Source organism: Eucyclogobius newberryi, unplaced genomic scaffold, assembly GCF_026437365.1.
Source record: "Eucyclogobius newberryi isolate DKJ021-1_F unplaced genomic scaffold, fEucNew1.0.hap1 SCAF_1, whole genome shotgun sequence".
Taxonomy (NCBI): domain Eukaryota; kingdom Metazoa; phylum Chordata; class Actinopteri; order Gobiiformes; family Gobiidae; genus Eucyclogobius; species Eucyclogobius newberryi.
This window is the reverse complement of record NW_027315723.1, coordinates 21,828,507-21,849,446: the sequence shown is the minus strand read 5'-3', so window position 1 is coordinate 21,849,446 and position 20,940 is coordinate 21,828,507. Positions and strand designations below refer to the sequence as shown.

At 45.0% G+C, this 20,940-nt stretch overlaps 2 protein-coding genes across 2 annotated transcripts in view; both read left to right on the top strand.

Annotated features, from left to right (window-relative positions):
• Positions 1-215: 215 nt before the first annotated feature.
• enpp5 (ectonucleotide pyrophosphatase/phosphodiesterase 5) lies at positions 216-15,521 on the top strand. The gene is made up of 4 exons (XM_072440147.1): positions 216-303; positions 1,463-2,353; positions 9,897-10,073; positions 13,125-15,521. The coding sequence occupies exons 2-4, from the start codon at positions 1,486-1,488 to the stop codon at positions 13,577-13,579; spliced, it is 1,500 nt and encodes a 499-aa protein (XP_072296248.1). The 5' UTR covers positions 216-303; positions 1,463-1,485; the 3' UTR covers positions 13,580-15,521.
• Positions 15,522-19,021: 3,500 nt separating this feature from the next.
• The window catches only part of clic5b (chloride intracellular channel 5b), a 43,717-nt gene continuing 41,798 nt past the window's right edge, over positions 19,022-20,940 (top strand). The window contains exon 1 of the mRNA XM_072440146.1: positions 19,022-19,141. The gene's annotated coding sequence lies outside the window, so the exon portion shown is untranslated. The remainder of the gene's footprint in view (positions 19,142-20,940) is intronic.

The following is a 20,940-nucleotide window of genomic DNA, read 5'->3' as shown; positions in this document are numbered from 1 at the left end:
ACTGACCCCTCGCGGCCGCCGTCTGTCATCGAGGCAGTGAATGGAACGATACGAGGGCAGCCGCCTCCTCCATTACGTCATCGGGTCTTGTTGTGCACTTGTGTCGCGGATGTTGGTTTTGGAGAGAGATGATTAGGAGAATGGAGACGGAGGGAGAGGAACACTGCGCCTGAGCTGCGCACAGACGCACACAGACGCGCACAGACGCGCACAGACGCGCACAGACGCACGCGCCAGACACGGCTTATCACCGCGGGCAGAGCGGCGGAAGGGCTCGTGCGGGATCAGATACCACGGGGCACGGTAATGACGCACTAAACACTGCTTTTGTTTGCCTCTGTGTGGATCGACCGAAAAACGTACTAACCCGCGCGTGATGCCTTTGTCACGCGGCCGTGCCAACGTTCCTCACCAGAACCGCAACGCTAAAGACGCGCCACAGAACTGCTTTTGTTGAGTAATGATCTCTTATGGCACTCGTATTTTATGCCAAATTCTGAATGACATGTTCTGTTTCTGTCACCAGTGTTAACGTGTCAGAGTGCGCTGTTACAACTTCATTACGGTGACAATAATGACAGGATAAAGGGGAATTAACTCTTAGAGAACTGAACACACAGACAGAGGTATTTTCTAGGTTGCTACTCCAAACTGGGCTTGATTTCAGAAAATATTGTCATAATGTATGCCATCACAACAAGCACATCATGCATGAAACGGTCAAAAAGGCAGAGGGTTAAAGCAGATGTCTATTAAGCCCTAACTAACCATTGTTTTTGTCATTATGTTATCGAGGAAAGATGTAACCAGCACCACTTTTGTACCTGAATCTAAATGTATAATACCTATACGTAATGATATAAGAGTGTGTTCTTTATCTTGTAAATATTGGTGGAATTAGTGTTGAGCGTTGTCTCACAGCAAGAAGGTTAATGGTTAGATTCCCTGACAGTATTGGGACATTTCTGTGCAATGTTGACGTGTTCTGGTTTGGTGAAAGTCTTAAAAGGCATCTGTTGAGGACTGAGATGAAGGTGACACAATAAGTTAGGTCGAAACAAATATGTGTATGCCTTAATGTGGCATGTCAGACCGATTCAAAGGTTGACCAAAACTCAACGTTTTCTATTTTAAAAAACGGTACAGTTCGGTCAAATGGAGGAGCTTAGTAGTCAATTGTCAAGCCAACATTGTAATACTTGTCTAGCAATATTTTTAGAACTATTTGAACAATATCTAAACTAAATTAATCCGAAATATGCAGAAACATTACTTGATTTCATGGTTGAGATTAATATCACATAAAAAAAAAAAATAACCGATCAAATAACCACAAAGATGCAGAAATATCCGTTTAAACACTCAATATTCTCACTTTACAATGATTGGGATATACATTTTTTGCCACACGTCCCACTTCAATGGTCCAAATTGTAACCGTACTGTTTCCTCCTGGCTGTAGGTGTCCCATCATCGCTGTGCGCCATGGGGCGGAGCTGCCTTCCTCTCCTCTGCGTCTCGACTCTGCTACTGCCGCTGGTCTCCGCCCTCAGCCTGGCCGCGCCGCCACCTCAGGAACACAGCGTCACGTCGGAGCGTCCTAAGCTCCTTCTGGTCTCGTTCGACGGTTTCCGCTGGGACTACATCGACCGCGTCCCCACTCCCAACTTCCACGCCCTCATGAGGGAAGGCGTCCAGGTGGAGCAAGTGCAGAACACCTACATCACCAAGACCTTTCCGAACCACCACAGCCTCGTGACGGGCTTGTACGCCGAGAGTCACGGCATCGTAGCCAATGAGATGTACGACCCCGCGCTGAACCTGTCCTTCTCCATGGAGACGGACAGCATCTACGACTCCAGGTGGTGGGACGAAGCCGTTCCTCTTTGGGTGAGCGTTCAGAAAGCGGGTGGGAGGAGCGGGGCGGCGATGTGGCCAGGCTCGGACGTTAAGATCCGTGGGACGTACCCGAATCGATACCTCCCCTACAACGCCTCTGTTCCCTTTGAAACGAGGGTGCAGAGGATCACAGAGTGGCTTTCCGGCCCCAAGGAGGACGCCGTGGATTTTGCCGTCCTCTATTGGGAAGAGCCGGACGAAAGCGGACATGCGCTCGGCCCAGAAAGCCCGCTCATGGATGGAATCATTGCGGATATCGATGAGAAGTTGGGGTTTCTTAGGAATGAGCTGAGGAGGGCCGGCTTGTACGAGCGTTTGAACCTGATCGTGACCAGCGACCACGGCATGATGCAGCTGTCCAACGAGAAGATCATCGAGCTGGACGAATACGTCGCCAGAGACTTGTACACGTGGATCGACAAGAGTCCCGTTGTTGGAATAATCCCAGCTGAAGGTACAATTCACAAGCTTTATTGTCTCATCATATTTAAGTGGCACGGGTGCACTCTCGCCTCACAGCCAGAGGGTCGCAGGTGTGACTCCCGGGCCTCTTTGTGTAGAGTTTGCATGTTCACCCCCCGTGTGTGGGTGGGTTTCCTCCGGGTGCTCAGGTTTCCCCCATTAACTCAAAACGTGCACCAAGTAAAATCCTCCAGTGAAGCAAAGATCTGGCACCGGGTCCTCGAGCGCTGCTCCGGCAATAATAATAATAATAAATATAGCCGCAAGCGGCAATGATCGGCCCTCGCCACGCCGCCGCCACACCGCCGCCACGCCGCAAGAGGAGGGGGCGCTAACGCGCCCCAATTGTCCTTTTATTACGCCTACTGCTGAATCTGTGACGCTGTCACATCTTCTCCCCTTTGTTTTACCATCAAAAAGCTATTTTATTTTGAATTCTTGGCAAAATGTGCGGCTTTGCCGCACAGACACCGTGACTCTTTGAATAAAAATGTGGATAACTTTTGATGGTCCACCCCTGAAGATGAGTCCCACCAAATTTCAGGTTAATAGGGCTGACGCCCTGGGAGGAGTTTGTGAAAGTCTAAAGTGTAAACATGTTCTGGCGATTTCCCCATTGGAATAACATGAAAGGTTTCGGTCATCGTTGGGCAACGCCATAACAATTATGACATGGGTCTCATTGACTTTTTTGATGGGGATGCTAAAATTGAGTTGTGTGTCAAATTTCATATAATTTCGCAAAACTAAACATTTAACCTCCATATAAAATCTGTAGGGGGCGCTGTGGCGCCAAATGAATTTATTTCACTTCAAGTAGGTTTAGGGCAAAGAGTTTAACAACTGATTCTAATTTGACGCAATTCGGACTTTATCTGCGCAAACGGCAGAAATTTTAAATATGGGAGATTTCTGAAATTCTAGCTACAGTTTGCGGCTTCGCCGCACAGAGACCGTGAGAGGTATCAATGTAATTTGGATAACTTTTGATGTCCCACTCCTCAGTAGCATTTTCACCAAATTTCAGCTTTTTAGGGCCAACGCCCTGGGAGGAGTTTGTAAAAGTACGACGTTTGGAAAAACTCCGAAGTCATGTTTAGCCATTTTTGAAGCAATATGGCCGACATTTGGTTGGGCGGACGGCGTTGCCGTAATAATATTTTTTACTTCTCTTGTCACCATCTACCTCTGCGCCAAATTTCATGATTCTACGATCAGATTTTTTTTGGGTCATTTCCCATCTCTCAATGCATTTTTGGTACATTTGGGGGCGCTGACGCGCCAATTTTTTTTATTTTAGAAAAGGGAAATAGCCAGAATGTAGAGAGGCACGATTTTTAGAGGTGTGAACATTTTTGTGACTTTTCGTCAATGTTCACTGGGTGAAAAATAGGGGGGTTGGTCCCGAGAAGAAGAAGAAGAAAGAAAGAATAATATTCCGATGCGAAAACAATGTTTCCCATTTTTCAAATATCATAAACTATACATTTTCGGAAAGCGCTCGCGCTTTCCTACCTCATGGTGTGGGTCCCTGGTCACTGACGGGTACTTTCGTTAATTTTGAGTGGGCTCCGCCCACTTTGTGTTTTTGGCCCTCTATACAGTAATAATGTTCAATTTTTGCATTACATGCTTATATGCACGGAACATGCAAGAGATGGGGAACGTATTCGTGAGCTACTTAGCGCAAATGAGTGCTTTATATGGGGATGACGACCGCTTCGCGGTCGTCATCTCAATGTAAAGTGCTCGTTTAGTGCGCACTTTTGCACGGGCTTCGCCCGTTTACAACGGTAATGTTCCATTTTCCTACTACTAATTAGTATGCACGGGGCGTGCATGAGTGAAGGAGTGCGTTAGTGAGTGTTTGGAAGTGGGCGAGCGCTTCGCGCTCGATTTCGTGCGCACTACGTGCGCACTTTCGCAGCCGTGCTTCGCACGGCCTTACGAGATTAATAGGCCTCTCGCCAGCTTGTGGCGCTCGGGCCTAATAATAATAATAACTTTTATTTATATAGCACTTTTCAGTGACCCAAAGACGCTGAACATAATAAAAAAGGGGGGGGTATTTACAGACGGGGGGGGACAACACGTACAATACACATTAATATACAGATAAAATGAAGATAAGATAAGATATTCCTTTATTGTCCCACATGGGGAAATTTCATTGGTGCAACGCAGGTAGATACTGGCTGGTGGGCTCGCTCGGAGTTAGCTCACGTCACAACAACACAACGAACGCAACGAACAACGCTCAAATCCAGCCGAAAAAAGTCAAAAACAGTTGAATTAAAAAACTATTCCAGCGCGTGTCCCTATCGTACAGTAAAATAGAAAAAATATACTAACTATATTTACAAAATATAGGAGATAAAGCACAATAAGTGTGAGAAAGAAGAGAGAGCGTTTACACCGGGCTGCCAGCTGTACCAGCGCCTTATGACGAAAAGGACAGAAGAAGTAGAGAGAAAAAGATGGGGATGTAACAGGGGGTAGAAGAGTAGGCAATGGGGTAGAGGAGGCTAGGGGTAGGGGAGGTCATAGGCTTGGGTGAAGAGGTATGTTTTTAGGCGGGATTTGAATGTTGTGAGTGTGGGAGAGTCGCGGACAGGTTGGGGGAGGGAGTTCCAGAGTCGGGGTGCTGTTCGGGAGAATGCTCTGTCGCCAAAAGTTTTGAGTCGGGATGTTGGTGCAGTCAGGGTGAGAGAGGAGGAGGATCGGAGAGCTCGGGAGGGGCGGTGGGGGATGAGGAGGTCAGACAGGTGGGGGGGGCAAGGTGGTGAAGAGCTTTGAAGGTGAGGAGGAGTATTTTAAAGTTTATGCGCTGCTTGATGGGGAGCCAGTGGAGAGAGCGGAGAACGGGAGTGATGTGATCACGGGACCGGGTGTGGGTGAGGAGGCGGGCAGCGGAGTTTTGGACCATTTGGAGTCTGTGGAGGGAATGGGAGGAGATGCCAGTGAGGAGGGAGTTGCAGTAGTCGAGGCGGGAGGAGATGAAGGCATGGATGAGGGATTCAGCAGCGGGGAGGGTGAGGCAGTGTCGGATTTTGGCGATGCGGCGGAGGTGGAAGTATGAGGTCTTGACGATGTGGCTGACATGGGGAGTGAAGGAGAGGGTGGGGTCCATGATGACACCGAGATTGCGTACCAGGGTAGAGGGGGTGATGGTCGAGGTGTCGATGCTGAGTGAAGAGGGACCAGTTTTATTGAGAGTGGATTTGGTGCCAATGAGGAGGAGCTCTGTTTTGTCACTGTTCAGTTTGAGGAAGTTGAGAGTGAGCCATGATTTTATTGTAGAGATGCAGGTTTCGATGTGGCTGAGGGGAGGGTTTTGGGTGGATTTGGTGGTGAGGTATATCTGGGTGTCGTCAGCGTAGCAGTGAAAGTCCAGGTTGAGTTGGCGGAGGATGTGACCAAGGGGGAAGATGTAGCAGATGAAGAGGAGGGGGCCGAGGACTGAGCCCTGGGGGACCCCCTGCGTTACTGGGGAGAGGGTGGATGAGTGACCGGAGAGGGAAATGAACTCTTGCCTGTTGGTGAGGTAGGATGTGAGCCAGTCAAGTGCAGAGCCCTCAACACCCAGTTGGCGCAGCCTTTGTAGGAGGATGGAATGGTTTATAGTGTCAAAGGCTGCGCTGAGGTCTAGTAGTAACAGGATGTTGAGGGCCCCGGAGTCTGCAGAGGTGAGGAGATTGTTGAGTACTTTGACCAGGGCTGTTTCAGTGCTGTGAAGTGGGCGGAAGCCAGATTGGAGGGGTTCATAGAGGTTGTTTGACTGGAGGTGGGTGTGAAGTTGGGCGGCGACGATGCGTTCCAGCGTTTTTGAGAGGAACGGCAGGTTGGAGATGGGGCGGTAGTTGGAGAGGTTGGCGGAGTCTAGGGTGGGTTTTTTGAGGATGGGGGTGATGGAGGCCAGTTTGTAGATGGAAGGAACATGGCCGAGGGATAAAGACTGGTTGAAGAGGGTGGTGAGATGGGGGATGAGAGCAGGGAGGCAGGCCTTGGTTAGAGTCGTTGGGAGGGGGTCGAGAGAGCAGGTGGTGGTTTTGGAAGCGGTGATGAGGTCTATGATATGAGAGGAGTTAACAGAGGAGAAGGTGGTGAGGGGAGGGAAGGGTGGGTGGTCAGGGAGAGGAGGGGGGGCAGGGGTGGGGGTGGTGATGGAGTTAATGGAGACGGCAGTCATGGAGCTGTTGATTTTGGAAATTTTGTCATTGAAGGCAAGGAGGAAAGAGTTGCAGAGGTCAGGGGAGGAGGGTGGAGTGATGTCCGGTGGCTGGAGCAGCTTGTTGACGGTGGAGAACAGGGTGCGAGGGCTCCGGTGGGAGCTGTTGATGAGGGTGGAGAGGTGGGCAGATTTGGCGGCTTGGAGAGCGTCACGGTAGGAGGAGATGTGTAATTTGAAAGCTTCGGCGTGGACGGTGAGGCGGGTTCTTTTGAGGAGTCGTTCGAGTTGGCGGCCAGTCTGCTTCATGGTGCGGAGTTCAGGGGTGTACCAGGGGGCTGGGTTGATGTATGAGACGGAGGAGGTTTTCCAGGGGGCTAGGGAGTCAAGGGAGTCGGAGAGGGTGGTGTTGAGCATGACAGCATAGTCGTCGGGGGAAGAGCGGGGGAGTCAGGGGGGAAAGCAGAGGATATGAGCTGGGAGAGCGTGAGGGGGTTGACTGACTTGATATTGCGGTAGGTGATGGTGTGTTTTTTGGGGTTGTGGGGCGAGGGTAGGGGGGCGGAGAAAAGGATGCAGAGATGATCAGAGAGTGGGAAGGGGAGGGGGTGGGGCTTAGATATGGGTAGGAGAGAGGAACAGACTAAGTCCAGAGTGTGGCCTTTGGTATGGGTGGGGAAGTCAATATGTTGGGTGAGATGGAAGCAGTCCAGGAGAGAGAGGAAGTCGGATGTCAGTGGGGCGTTGGGGCAGTCAATGTGGATGTTGAAGTCACCAGTGAGTAGGAGGCGGGCAGAGAGAGAGGATGCGATGGTGAGGAGTTCAGACAATTCAGTGAGGAAAGAGGGGTGGGGCTTTGGGGGACGATAGATCAGGATAGCGGTGATAGAGTTGGGGAGGGAGAAGGCGAGGTATTCAAATGATGAGATGGATGGAAGGTTGAGGTTCAGTTCAGTGATGGATGTAGATTTTTTATGAATAACAGCAAGACCTCCCCCACGCCCGGAGAGGCGGGGTTTGGCAGTGTAAGTGTAGTTGGAGGGAGTGGCTTGGTTGAGAGCATAGAAGTCCAGGGGCTGTTGCCATGTTTCACAGAGGAGAAGCAGATCAATGTTATTGTCCAGTAGCAGTTCAGATATAACAGGTGATTTGTTGGAGAGGGAGCGGCAGTTCAGCAGTGCAAGGGAGATGGATGGGGGCGCGGAGATGGATGGGGGCGCAGGGGTGGGGAGGCGGAGGTTGCTGAGGTTGGCAGTGCGGCAGGTGGGGGTGACGGGGGGGCGAAAACTAGTCCAGAGTGAGGGGATAGGTGAGCCGTCGTTGGAGTGTTGGTTATGGGAGAGACCAGAGCCCCTGTGGATGTAGCGGGGCCGGCGAAGGATCCCAGCTGAGCTAGCTGCAGAGGCAGCAGCAGCTGGGAGACGGTGGTTATGGTTGAGGAGGTGAAGGTCAGCAGCGGTGTAGGTGAGTAGGCGAGAAGTTGGTGGAGCGGTGGCCTGGAGGCGCGGGAGTGATAGTCCGAGGAGGAGATGGAACGTAGCAGCAGATGAGAGTAATCCAGTTAGTATGTTGGCGGTGGCTAGAGGCTGGTTAACTAGAAGCTGGTGGGCAGAGAGTTGTGAAAAAGCAGCAGTGGACCGGGTGTTGAAGCTGGTGGAGTGAGTGGCGTTGGTTGCCCCAGACCTTGTCTGCATGGCAGGGAGGCCCCGCGATACCATGACGGACCTCAGCAGGTGTTAAGCCAGCTGTTAGCTGGCGGCTAGGGCAGTAGATAGTCCAGGAGTGAGGGAGGAGATGAGTGATGGACGGTGCAGTAATGTCCGATGAAGTTAAGGAACAGGGATGTAGACAGAAGACAACACAGAGACGCGGGAACAAAACAAAACAATGGAAACGACTAACAAAACAAAGACGTTGGGACAGAAGCGGCAGTCCACATACCAGACGCCGGCGTTGCTCTAGCCCAATCAAGACGCATTAGAGTCCAGTTTTGTGACCAGATCGCCCCCGTCTGTGGAGCGGGGAAAGCAGAGAAACGGGGCTGTACCTTGGTTGTATGGGGCTGCTTTTCTCCGGGTGGAGCCGGTGCCCCGCTCTCCGTGTCTGCTCCTGTGGCGGGCTGGGGCCACACCTTCGCCCAGGTACAGACCTCCGGGGCGGCGGGTGCGGGAGCGCGGAGCCGGTGTTCGGGCGTGGAAACGCCGGTGCAGCGGAGGAGAAGCGGAGCCGCGTGCGGCTCGTGGCGGTGCGTGCCGCTCGTGGTGGAGCCGGTGATCGGACGTGGAAACGCCGGTGCAGCGGAGGAGAAGCGGCGCCGCTCGCTCGTGGTGCGTGCGGCTCGTGGTGGTGCGTGCCGCTCGTGGTGAAGCCGGTGATACACTTTATTCATAAATTATCTATCTAGAAGTCTTCAGTAACCATATTTCAAGCTTTATTTAGTTGTAATAGAAATAATCATTTGTTAATTCATCTAATTTAAAACATTACAGATGGCCAGTCTAAAATAATTCTTAATTGGAGCTCTATACAGACTCGACTCCCTTTTTAACACAGACTGAGACAAGAACAATTAAAAAACCCGCCAAACTAAGACTGTGCCCAGGACGTGGCATTGGACAAGACTAAAGCTTGAGTGGACTGAGCCCAAAAAAGATTTAAAACTTAACCCGTAGTGTAAATAAATAACACATTTATTAACCAAAATTAACCAAATGCAATAATAAACATACAACATTGGAGTAGAAAAGGCCATCACTAAGAAATTGACTGAAATAGAAACAGATGTAAGACAAATGGAAAAAATTACGATTACTTAATTTGGAAATAGATAAACTAGACCAAATTGGACTTTTATTTTAATTTGATTTTGCACTAACCAGACCCAGCGCTAACCAGACCCAGCGCTAACCAGACCCAGCTCTAACCAGACCCAGCTCTAACCAGACCCAGCGCTAACCAGACCCAGCCCTGTTTAGCTCCCGGGGTCAGACGAGCTCTGACTCTCAAATCTCGAGTCTCAAAATCAGATTATAAAATGTCGTTGTCGTCCGAAACGCAGCGCATCTTGTGTCACCCAAATCCAGCTAAATCCACAGTAGCATTATCCAGCTCTTTCTATCCAACACAACATGTTGATATGAACTATAGACATTTTACCAAGTCCGAACACGGCAATCGTCATCTGAAATACTTATCGTCAATTCACAAAAACATTCATGAAAAGAAGTCTAAAATGTCTCAAAATATCAAGATAATTCTAAAACTGAGCATAGCGACATGGCTATCGTCGCTCACATCTGTTTTTCCGTGTAGCGAGTACAACGTTGCACAAGTTCTAACACTGCCATTCCTGCGTTTCTCCTCGCAGGGAAGTTCGAGGAGGTTTACGGCAAGCTCATGGACGCCAACCCGTACATGGCCGTGTACAAGAAGCACGACATCCCCGCGCAGTACCATTACCAAGACAACCTCAGGATAATGCCCATCGTTCTGGAAGCACAGGAGGGATGGAGCATTGTGCAAAACAGGACCGCACCCTTTATGCGTAAGTGGAAGCGGCACCGACACTTACTTTGACGTTTAAAGAAAGCTTTAAACTTTAACATCCGGCTGATCTAATATTAGCCACAAAGGAGCTTTTTTTAGTTTTACAGTTTGCAGCGGTTGCAAATATAAAACAGAAACCTTGTTATTTCTTTTCTTATTATATTATCATGTGGCAGAGGAGCTAGCGCCTTATTTTCCTCCATTCATGTACAAAACTGGTTCTTTTAACTATATTTTTTGTCTAATTTAAACCCAAAGAGGACTAAAACCTTGGACTTGAAGCTTCTCTCAAAACAATAAATGTGTTTTCTCTTGACAGTTGATACTTCGATGTAACAAGGACTTTGTTTTAAGAATAACCATTCAAAAAGTGAAAATTGCAAAAAATATTAGCTTTTTTGTACAATGACTTGAGAAGGACTAAGTACCAAGCAGTTTAAGTACCAAACAGTTTAAGTACCAAACAGTTTAAGTACCAAACAGTTTCAGTACCAAACAGTTTAAGTACCAAACAGTTTAAGTACCAAACAGTTTCAGTACCAAACAGTTTCAGTACCAAACAGTTCAAGTACCAAACAGTTTCAGTACCAAACAGTTTCAGTACCAAACAGTTCAAGTACCAAACAGTTTCAGTACCAAACAAAGGAAATGTCTGTAAAATTATCACGAATGTTTCATCAACTCTTTCTATTCCTATTCTGACACAAAAATACTCCTTAACGTTATAATATCATAGAAATAAAAGTGCTATTCATGAGCGCATGTGAAAAGATGGCTTCAGTCGTCACGGTCGCACTGTAAGTCATGTCTCCTGCGAGCGACGGCCTGAGCAGCAAAAGAAGGGAAACATTCACCACGTGGGCTGCTCCTGGATCGTTTCTGTGGTTGAAGCCCATGAAATAATGTTCATGTCATTTTTTTTTTTTTTTTAATTAAAAGAAAAACACAGATCAATCAAAACATAGGAATAAATAAAGATGCAACAACCATGACAACCACAGCAATGACAGAAAAAAAATTGCGGTTGCCAGAGTGAAAATAATGATATAACATATAAGCTGCACCCCGGCGAAACTATGAAAAAAGGTGCAACTTATAGTCCGGAAAATACGGTAATCACATTTACAATATGGCCAAATATATACAGTATTAAAAAAGAGCCAGGGTTTCTCAGGAGAGTTGTCTTTGGTGGGTTTTCTGACGGACGTCGGGCACTTCAAACGCTTCAAAAATACATATTTATCCATCTCACTTACAAAGACGTTTAATAAGTTACAATGTCACTTAGATGTGTTTGAACCCAGATTCAACATGTCTCCCACTCCACACTTGGTCCCGAGTCGAATGTGTGATTATTTTGCAGATCCTGGAGTGAAATGTTCGGGAAGTGATCAGCCCTATGAAAGTGTGAAAGTAAAATGACATAAACAACCAGATTTTAAATAATAAAAGATACACTTCACATATGGTTTTACCTTTTTGGAGTCTAGATTGAAAGTAGACTGAAATCATTTTAGCTTTGTTTTCTTTTAATTTATTCTATTTTATTTAGTACTTACGTATATAATTAGACCTAAATAATAACTTAAATATTGATTAATTAAATAAACATATTTTTTTAATGCCTTTATAATTGTACTAAATAAATAGAAGCGGATGTGGCAGGTTGACGGTAAAAGTTTGAAATTATGTGTCTGTTTTTTGACGTTAAAAAGCACAATATACATTTTTAGTGTCAAAGGTGTTCGCAGACAGGTTATTGAGTTATTATTAAATTAAAACATAACATAAGTAACATAATCTCAGGACAATTAGCTCTTCACTAATGCTTTTCATCCACAAAAAAGGCTCGTCAGGTTCTAGCTTTAGCCTCGCCGCTTTATCTCAGCAGTCAATTTACATCCGTTGTTTTTCTCCTCCGGCCGCGATGACAAACGGCTCCCATCGATTGTGGGGATATTAAAATGAAAGTATGGGCGTTTCAGCTCTCCAAACACGGGTTCAGCTGAGAGTGATTTAGCGGCGGCCGGTCAGACGGGAGAAAGTGCCGTGAATCATCTGAAGGAAACGAATCGACAATAAACAAGGCCTGTTTACACTCATAATATGCAGTTGCGTCTCACGATTTCCAGTGATTCATCTTTTAAGGCTCGGTAAAGCTTCTGAGCCTGGAATTTGAATTGTTTTGTTGTTATTAAATGTAAAAAGGTGAGAATTTTTAATGACATTGTTTAGAGGAATTGTCTTGCTTTTGGATCATTGTGTTACTTGGCAAGTAGTCATGATTGTGATATTTTATTGTGATATTTTTCCCTTCAAAATGTGTTCCCGTGACTTACTGTATTTTCCGGACTATAAGTTGCACCGGCAGGTTTTAAGATAGGATTTGAAAACACCCCGTCCAAATAATTTTGTCCGGGGGTACGGGGACCGACTAGGGGAAAAAACGAGTAGCTTCGGCATTCTCCGGACCACGTCTCGGCAGCCAATCAGAGCCAAGCACACAAATTTCGTCGACCAATCAGCGCGCAGCATGCAAATTTTCACTTGTAAACAGTAAACTGTAATGGCGGATTATTGTCAAATGCTTCCCGGCCCCTATTTAATGATAACATTCCCTATTTTTCTAAGATTTATTAATAATATGGCCGTCCCTGCACTCGAAAATGCCCGTCCACATTTTAAAATACCCCGTCCAAAATACGGAAAGACGGGTGGCTATCTAAAAGCCTGTTTGCTAGAGTATAAGTCCCACAAGCCAAAAAATCCATAATAGAGAAGAAAAAAACATGTATAAGTTGCACTGGAGTATGAAATGCGGATAATTATACAAATAATATCACATATAAGTCGCTCCCGAGTATAAGTATATAAGTATAAATATAAGTATAAGTCGCACCCCGGCCAAAACTATGAAAAAAGGTGCGACTTATAGTCCGGAAAATACGGTAAAAACTTAAAAAGCCCCCCACGAGCCTTTGTAATCAATGACATAATGACAACGTAATGTTACTATATTGACATCAAACCCGTCCCGTCTTGTTTTCAGTCGGAAACCACGGCTACAACAACTCCCTGCGCAGCATGCACCCGGTCTTCGTGGCCCGCGGCCCCGCCTTCCGCCAGGATTATGTCCAGACCTCCATGCAGTCCGTGGACCTGTACCCGCTCATGTGCCACATCCTCGCCCTGCGCCCTCTGGCCAACAACGGCTCGCTGTCCCGCGTGCAGGATCTTCTGTCCGAGTCTCCGCCGCTGCCGCCGCCGGCCCCCGTCCCGAGCGCCCCGCCCCGCCAGCACTCCTACGCCCCCGCGATCGGGTCCATGATCGGCATCGTCATGGTGGTGGGCTTCCTCCTCTTCTACGTCAAAGAGGTGACGGTGAAGCAGCTGCCGACGCTGCCGCGGGGGAGCGAGGAGATGTCCCGGCCGCTCCTGCAGGAGGACGTGAACCTGCACTTCCTGGAGACGCACAGCGGCTGCGTCGGCGTGAGGCACATTTAACATGCGTGTGAAACGGAAAAGAGGAAAAGGGCGCGTGTTGCTCTCGACGACTGCCACTGTGACGCTCTTACATCCACAGAAAACCAATAATAGTATGAAATAATCACGCCTCTAATCGTGTCGTCAAAGGAGACACGTTAAAGCTGCTGTTTTTTTGTCTGTTTGGTTTGTTTTACTAGTTTTACAGTAGATGTAGATTTACAGTAATTCAAGCTTAAATAAAGGTTTAAGCATTTATAGGCCACAGTCTGGACCGCGGTGAGTGCAGTGTGAACGGCGCAGCGGCGATGGTGTTCAACTGCTGACTAGGACTGAAAATCAGAGGGAAATCGAGCTGAAAATAAGTCCAAACGAGATAAACCGCCGTTACATTTACAGCGTTTTGCCTCCGGAGACAAAAATAACGTGACGTCACTGAGAATGGTCTTATGTGCACTTTACCCAGGACATCAACGCCTGTAGTATCTGTAGTATCGTAGTATCGTACTATTGTAGTATCAAAACGTCTAACATAAAGCTTAATATGTCTCCTTTAATGCCTCCTTTAATGCCTCCTCTAACACCTCCTCTAACTCCTTTAAGGCCTCCTTTTCACCTCCTTTAACGCCTCCCTTAATGCCTCCTTTAATGCCTCTAGCGCCTCCTTTAACTCCTCTAGCGCCTCCTTTAACTCCTCCTTTAATGCCTCCTTTAACTCCTCTAATGCCTCCTAACGCCTCCTTTTTCGCCTCCCTTTATGCCTCCTGTAACTCCTTTAATGCCTCCTTTAACTCCGCTAATGCCTCCTAATGACTCCTTTTACGCCTCCTTTATCTCCTCCTTTTCACCTCCTTTTTCGCCTCCTTTACGCCTCCTGAAATGCCTCCTTTAACTCCTCTAACTCCTCCTTATTCGTTCTCACGCAGTAGGCTTCATCTCGTCGTGTATTCGCGGGATAACGATGTGAGCGATGGTGACTTGCTCTTCAACGTTTGACGAACAAAACCGGACTCGCCCCAACGTAGATCTGATTCGGCAAGTCCCTCGTTTTCTTCCATCAAATGTTTTCCGACCGGTGAAACGGCAGGAATGGGAAAAACGCCAATACTTAAGTTATACCGCGTTAGCTACTTTTGAATGTTACTTGAAGCTAGTTTAAAACAGAAGAAGAAGAAGAAGTGCCAGAATACTTACCGCTTGTAGATGTGTCGGCCATTTTAAGTACTTTTTCAACCATTTGCCTTTGAAAACGACGTGTATTGAGCGTGTAATCGTCCGTGCGTCTACTGTTTATTTATTTATTTAGCGTAGCAAAACCGATAGATGTCCATACGTACCGTCACGACTGGCGCCATCTGTTGGTGAATAGTGAAAAGTGCAATTGCTGTTGATTTTTTTCAGTTTTTTTGTTTGTTTTGTTGCTCGGGTGATAAGACTGTTCCCCTGACTTGCACTAATATAGATTTAGAATGAAACGGGGGATCATAGTTGGACGCTTTTAGGTCATGTCTTCTTTGCACTTGTTCGTAGTTGCGTATTTAAAAAAAGAAAAAAATGTAGGTGCCTCTTGTCAAAAAAATAAAAAGATACGCGCAATCACCGAGACTCAAGTAGAATCTTAATCAGTAAAACATTTGAAGCAGTATTTGTTTGTTTGTTTCAACATTTGCACCCAAAAAGGACAAACATCACTGTGATCGACTTTTTACAAACTTTAAATTCATAAACCTATTTATATTCAAATGGTTGATTTTATGAAGTTGTTTTGTGAAATCAGAAAATCTATGAAGAATACACAATATTTTCAAAGAATTCCTATGAAATATTAGATTAGGGTTTTTTCTGGTTTGGTTACTCCGGATTGTAAACGTTAATATTTAAAAGAAAGTAATGAGATTTAATATGATCTTTGCCTTGTAAATGTCAATCAGAGTCTTCTAAAAATAAAGGGAAATATGTTAAACTGTTTTTGTCGACTGTTTGTTTGTTTCTTTGTTTGTTGACCTCAATACAAAACACAACACTACTACTTTTAAGTGAAAATAAACTCAAGTGCGAGACGATTTCCACGTATTATTTGAAAAGAATGACATTGTATTTTATCTACTTATAAAATTTGAAGCGGTGTACTTTGAATAAAACTATTGAAATAAACGATTTCAAACATTTTTACATGTTTTTCCCGGTTTGAAATGATTAAAAGAGTCGTTTCATGGTCTCAGCTTCATAAAAGACGTGGAAACTACTTCACAAAAGTACCTTTACTTTTTGCAGTGGAGTAGAAAGTATTACAATAGTTTTTCAAATGTACTGGTACTACAAACATTGTAGTATCAGCTAAAAATATGACTCGGGTAAAGAACAGACCCTCAAAAATTACCGTATTCGATTTAAAAGTCGCACCAGTCAAAAAATGCATAATAGAGAAGAAAAAAACACATAAGTCGCATTTTTGGGAGAAATTTATTTGATAAAATCCAGGACCAAGAACAGACATTTCATCTTGAAATGCAGTTTAAAATAATAACAGATGAGAGAACATGGTGAATAGGTGTACGTATGCTAACGCTAACACCTTCAGCTACATGAGGCACAGACAGAACTGTGGTAAGTGTCTGGTATGTTAACGTAACATATTAACAGTTATTCAGATAACTATAGCATAAAGAACATGCTAACAAGTTTACCAAAGCATCAGTTTTACCCCAAATCACTAAATCCATTGAATTCTTCTTCCTCTGTGTCATTTCTAAACAACTCCACAAACTCCAGAGGTAGAGGAAGTGCAGATTCTTCTTCTGCGTCGCTTAGAGCCTAGAGCGCCCTCTCGTGGTTGCCAGTGTGAAAATAACAATATCACATATAAGTCGCTCTGGAGTATAAGTCGCACCCCGGCCAAAACTACTAAAAAAGGTGCGACTTATAGTACGGAATATACGGGTAATTTACTGTTTACGGACGGACAGAAGAGTAACTTTAAAGAGTACCAGTACTTCAGACTATGCATTACTCTATAGTATGCGGTCTGAAAATACGCAGAGAAGTACAGTCTCTTTAAAAAGTGACGTAAACTCACAACTTTTGTTCTCTTTTTTGAAACGATCGGAAGCAAAAGTAACACAATACAACACAATAATGAGCCTGATGAAGCGCGTCGGCTCCTTCTCTTATCTACTCCCATTCTCCTCCACCCTCCTCCACCCTCCTCCACGTCCTTGAAGGCCGCCATTCCCCCCCCTCTTCCACCACTTGTTAACTTAAGGATCAAAGTTCTTTAATGAGTTAACGCTGGAATTTGCCCTCGCACCGGGTCACACACTCACACACTCACACACTCTGTCACTCTGTCACTCTCGCCCTGCGCCGCCGGAGGAAGAACAAGAAAAACATCTCCAGAACCTCACGACCGACGACGACATGGACAACGAGTACGACCTGGTGGCGGCGGCGGTGGAGGAGCGAGAAGAAGAAGAGCAGAGCAAGGAGAAGAGAGCGGAGGAACCGGCTCCAAACGCCGGCGAAACGATGGAGCACGTTCACAGCGAGATCCAGGTGCACGTGTCCGAAGAGCATCAGAATGGGGCGCACCGCAGCTCCTCCTCCTCTTCTTCTTCCTCTGTATCGTCTGGGGATGAAGGGGACGAGCGCGGGGGCAAGCGAGAGACGGTGGTGCTGGAAATCACGCCGGAGATCCATGTGGAAAGCGGTAAGTGGGCGATGTTTCGTGTGTCGCGGCCGTGTCGACGAGACGAGAATCGGGTGAATGTATCGATATTTTTGGAGTGTACTGATGGTGTTATTTTTGAGCAATATCGTCTCGGTCCAACAGTTGTTACGTAGTAGTTGAGGTTGAGGAATGTAAAATGTCGCTTAAAAAAGTGCTGGAATATCACTTTGTACCTTTATTTGAACACAACCTTTTTCATTTTTGCTTTTAATCAGCTCTTTTTCATGCATTTTTCACTTTAAAGATACATTTTGCTGTTATGTATAGTTATTTACTTTTAGGAGAAACATATAGGAGTGAGTGGTGTTGAAATAATACAATTTATTCACTTTATTAACAGAATCACAGTGTCAAACGTGATCCAGGCCTGAAAAGTTATTCAATGATACAGTTTTTGCAGTATAGCAGGCCTGGTTTTCATTTAAAGGTACACTGTGTAACTTTTCCAGTGGGAGGTCTCCTTCCTGCTCGTCTCCTAGGGGATGTTATTGGTTTACTTGATCTTGTTTTTCTGCATAAAAATCGTCTGAATTTGAAGTTTGGAGCTGCTCAAACATGTTCTGAAACACACGAGATTCTGTTGTGAGTTTGTCGTGGGCTAAAGTCAGACGTTTTGTCAAATCCCTCGTTCAAAATGTGAACTTTTGAACACAATTCTATAATTAAAACATAAATCACAATTGCAGTGCTTAAATACTTTGATATTTTCCCCAAATTGCGCAGCCTTAATGTGCATTTATTTGATTAAAGTGTTTTTTTTGGGTATAAAATATTGAAAAACATGTATTCCTAAAGTGAGTGGGCTCTCCTCTCCACAGATCTGAGTATTTATTTTAACACATCATTTGAACATTATTTGAAGTACTTCATAATACAAAGGTCTTTAAATGTCATGTGGATAATTAACATTATCACAATTTGTTGTAATAAATATCATTGATTAAGTTCTTGAAAGTACAGCCCGAGGAGGAAACGTAGAATATTGATTAAATTTACATATTTTGCAAATAAATGTTTACTTTAACTATGTAAAGATGACTTCCCTCCGACCTGTAACATACTTTCATTCAATTGAAAAACATAACCAAGAACATGGTCTTATAAAATCCTTTGAAAGTCTAAATTAATTATTTGTTTGTGAATATTTGGTCACGTCTACATCATGTTAATGTATGTTGTTGTTGTTGTTGTTGTTGTTGTTGTTGTTGTTGTTGTTGTTGTTGTTGTTGTTGTTGTTGTTGTTAATGTTAATGTTAATGCTGGTAAATTGTATGTTTGGCACTAATAATGCTCAAACTGTCCATAGGGACATATCAAATAAAATAAAAAGACAAAGTACCACGCATTACTCTGCGCAGAAGGTCTGGAAGGATGTGGAAGTATCAAGGCATGTTCTTGTTTTGCTCATAAAATTCTCATCGTTCTTATGTTTCAGTTGTTACTCGTCACTTGGATCGTTACAAATATCAATTAGGCCAATAATCTTGACCTTTCTGTCCCTGACCTCTTTAGTGAACGGTGAAGAGGAGCAGCACGAAGAGCAGAACCAGGAGGAACATCAGTCCAGCTCCAGGAGATCATCCTCGTCGTCCGCCTCCTCGGCCTCCGCTGGGGACCCGTGCGACGACCCCCCGCACTCCCTCGAGTCCGGCCACCAGGGGGAGCTGGAGACGGCCCACGCGGACACCGGAGCCGCAGAAGAACCTAAAGCCGTAGAGGAACCTAAAGCCGCAGAGGAACCTAAAGCCGCAGGTCTCGTCAACTTGAGCATCCAGACTCTGGAGATCGCCACGCTGGACGAGGACATCGCCGCGGCAGTCGACCCCACGCAGCCCGACATCTCCCTGTTCGTCAAGGTGAGGAAGGACTTGTGCAGTTTGTGGCCCCGTGATGAAATCCCTCCCACAGATGTGGCTCGTCACTCTGTATTTTTCACAAAGCCACAAATATTAAAGGGAACATATTATGCTAAATCAACTTGAATGAGCTAATAGCGGCGTTTCCTCATAGTTCACGTTTGACTTAATCTTGTATTGTCCTGCAACTGAGGCTCGAAAGCTCAGGAAATCCCTGTTTTCACCTACCCCCTACCTCCACCCACTGTTCTGTACTCATGTGTGATCATTAATTATGGTGACGTGTCAGTATGAAGAGGCGGGGCTTATCAGTTCTGCAGTTTTGATCAGGAAGTCAATGAACCTGCTTCAATTACTGAGCCATTTTAGATTTTTATTGTGATTTACTATGAACAAAGTGTAAAATTATGATTTATTTGTGTTTTAGTTTAATTCTATAACACAAAAAAGGGCAATGCGTCTCCTTTAAACGTGCATTACAGGACATTATTTGAACAAAGCTGTAGGTCAAAGAAATCTCTAACATGTTAAATAACAGAAACAACGATTTCCTTGTATTGAACAATCATGAGTAAACATTTTAGATATAAGACAGACTTAAAGGACAAAACATTTTCAAATTCATCTTTTCAATATCTGAAATCTGCTCCAAACTACATGCAGAAGAGTCTAACGTTATAACTGACCATTTAAAACAGCTCGATTTGATCAAAATGTGATTCATTGATTGGCCCTAAGTCTCCTTTAGAATGTTATTGCGTCATATTAAACGACATGTTAACCTTTAGTGAGGGAGAAACACTGAAAGTCAAACCGTTTGCCTGAAGTGTTGAAGTCAGTTTCTTACACGTGTTGCGGCCCCGGAGGCGCCCTGAAGTGATCTGGCTCGTGAGGAACATAAAACTGCACTGCTTGCTTAGTTCTGCTGTTTGTTCTGCTGCTTGTTCTGTTGCTTGTTCTGCTGATGATATATTCTATTACAACACAATGACTAAAGAAGAGTTGTTTTTAGTCGTATGTTAAAGGGTCTGTGGTTAAATCGAGGTGTGACTCTGTTAAAGGGTCAAGGTGCTCTTTATTGTCCCGAAGCCGTTTGACCCGTCCTTCTACACATGAGGCATGTTTGTGTTCAGTCGACTGTGGAGGGCGGAGAAGGTGAAAGTAAAAGAAAGTATGAGAAATAATTATTTGAAAAAATGTGGCTAAATTTACAAAGGAAAAACTAAGCCAGTATTTAAGACTACTACTACTAATACGACTACTACATGGGCATGATGATAATAATAATGAACAGAGCAAAGTCGTGTGTCGTTTTGTTCCTGATAAAGCTCAAGAGTTTGACTTTGCAGATCAAACAACACTGAATAAAAGTCGTTTCAAGGTCTAACACTGACACGTTTAGATGACCAGTTCTTAATACTACTTTGTGTCTTCATTGGGAGTAGTTTTGACTGGAAAAGATGCGCTAAAATTACAACACAAACAGGACAAAAACAAATATAATGAAATTGAGTTTTAAAGAGGAAAGTGCAACAACACAAAGGAACGTCTAAAAACACAACGAGCACAAGACGTGATGAAAGTCTGTGGCGAATGGATGATTTAGGACTTTGTGAGCGTCCCAAACTCTCTTCATTCAGATTTGTTTTGGACTGGTTATAAGATATATTGTATTTGAACAAAAATATCTCCCAAATACTGTAAGATTTTGTTAAAAATGTTTGTGACGTAATTGAGTAGATGAATCAACGCTCGTATGGAAGAGTAAGACTTTATAATAACTGCTCTTATTCCTGTCT

Bases quoted from the DNA above. Each gene is read 5' to 3' on its own strand.
- enpp5 (XM_072440147.1), top strand. From the start codon at position 1,486: ATGGGGCGGAGCTGCCTTCCTCTCCTCTGCGTCTCGACTCTGCTACTG. The intron at 2,354-9,896 runs GTACAATTCACA...TTCTCCTCGCAG, and splicing joins TGGAATAATCCCAGCTGAAG to GGAAGTTCGAGGAGGTTTAC. The intron at 10,074-13,124 runs GTAAGTGGAAGC...TCTTGTTTTCAG, and splicing joins CAGGACCGCACCCTTTATGC to TCGGAAACCACGGCTACAAC.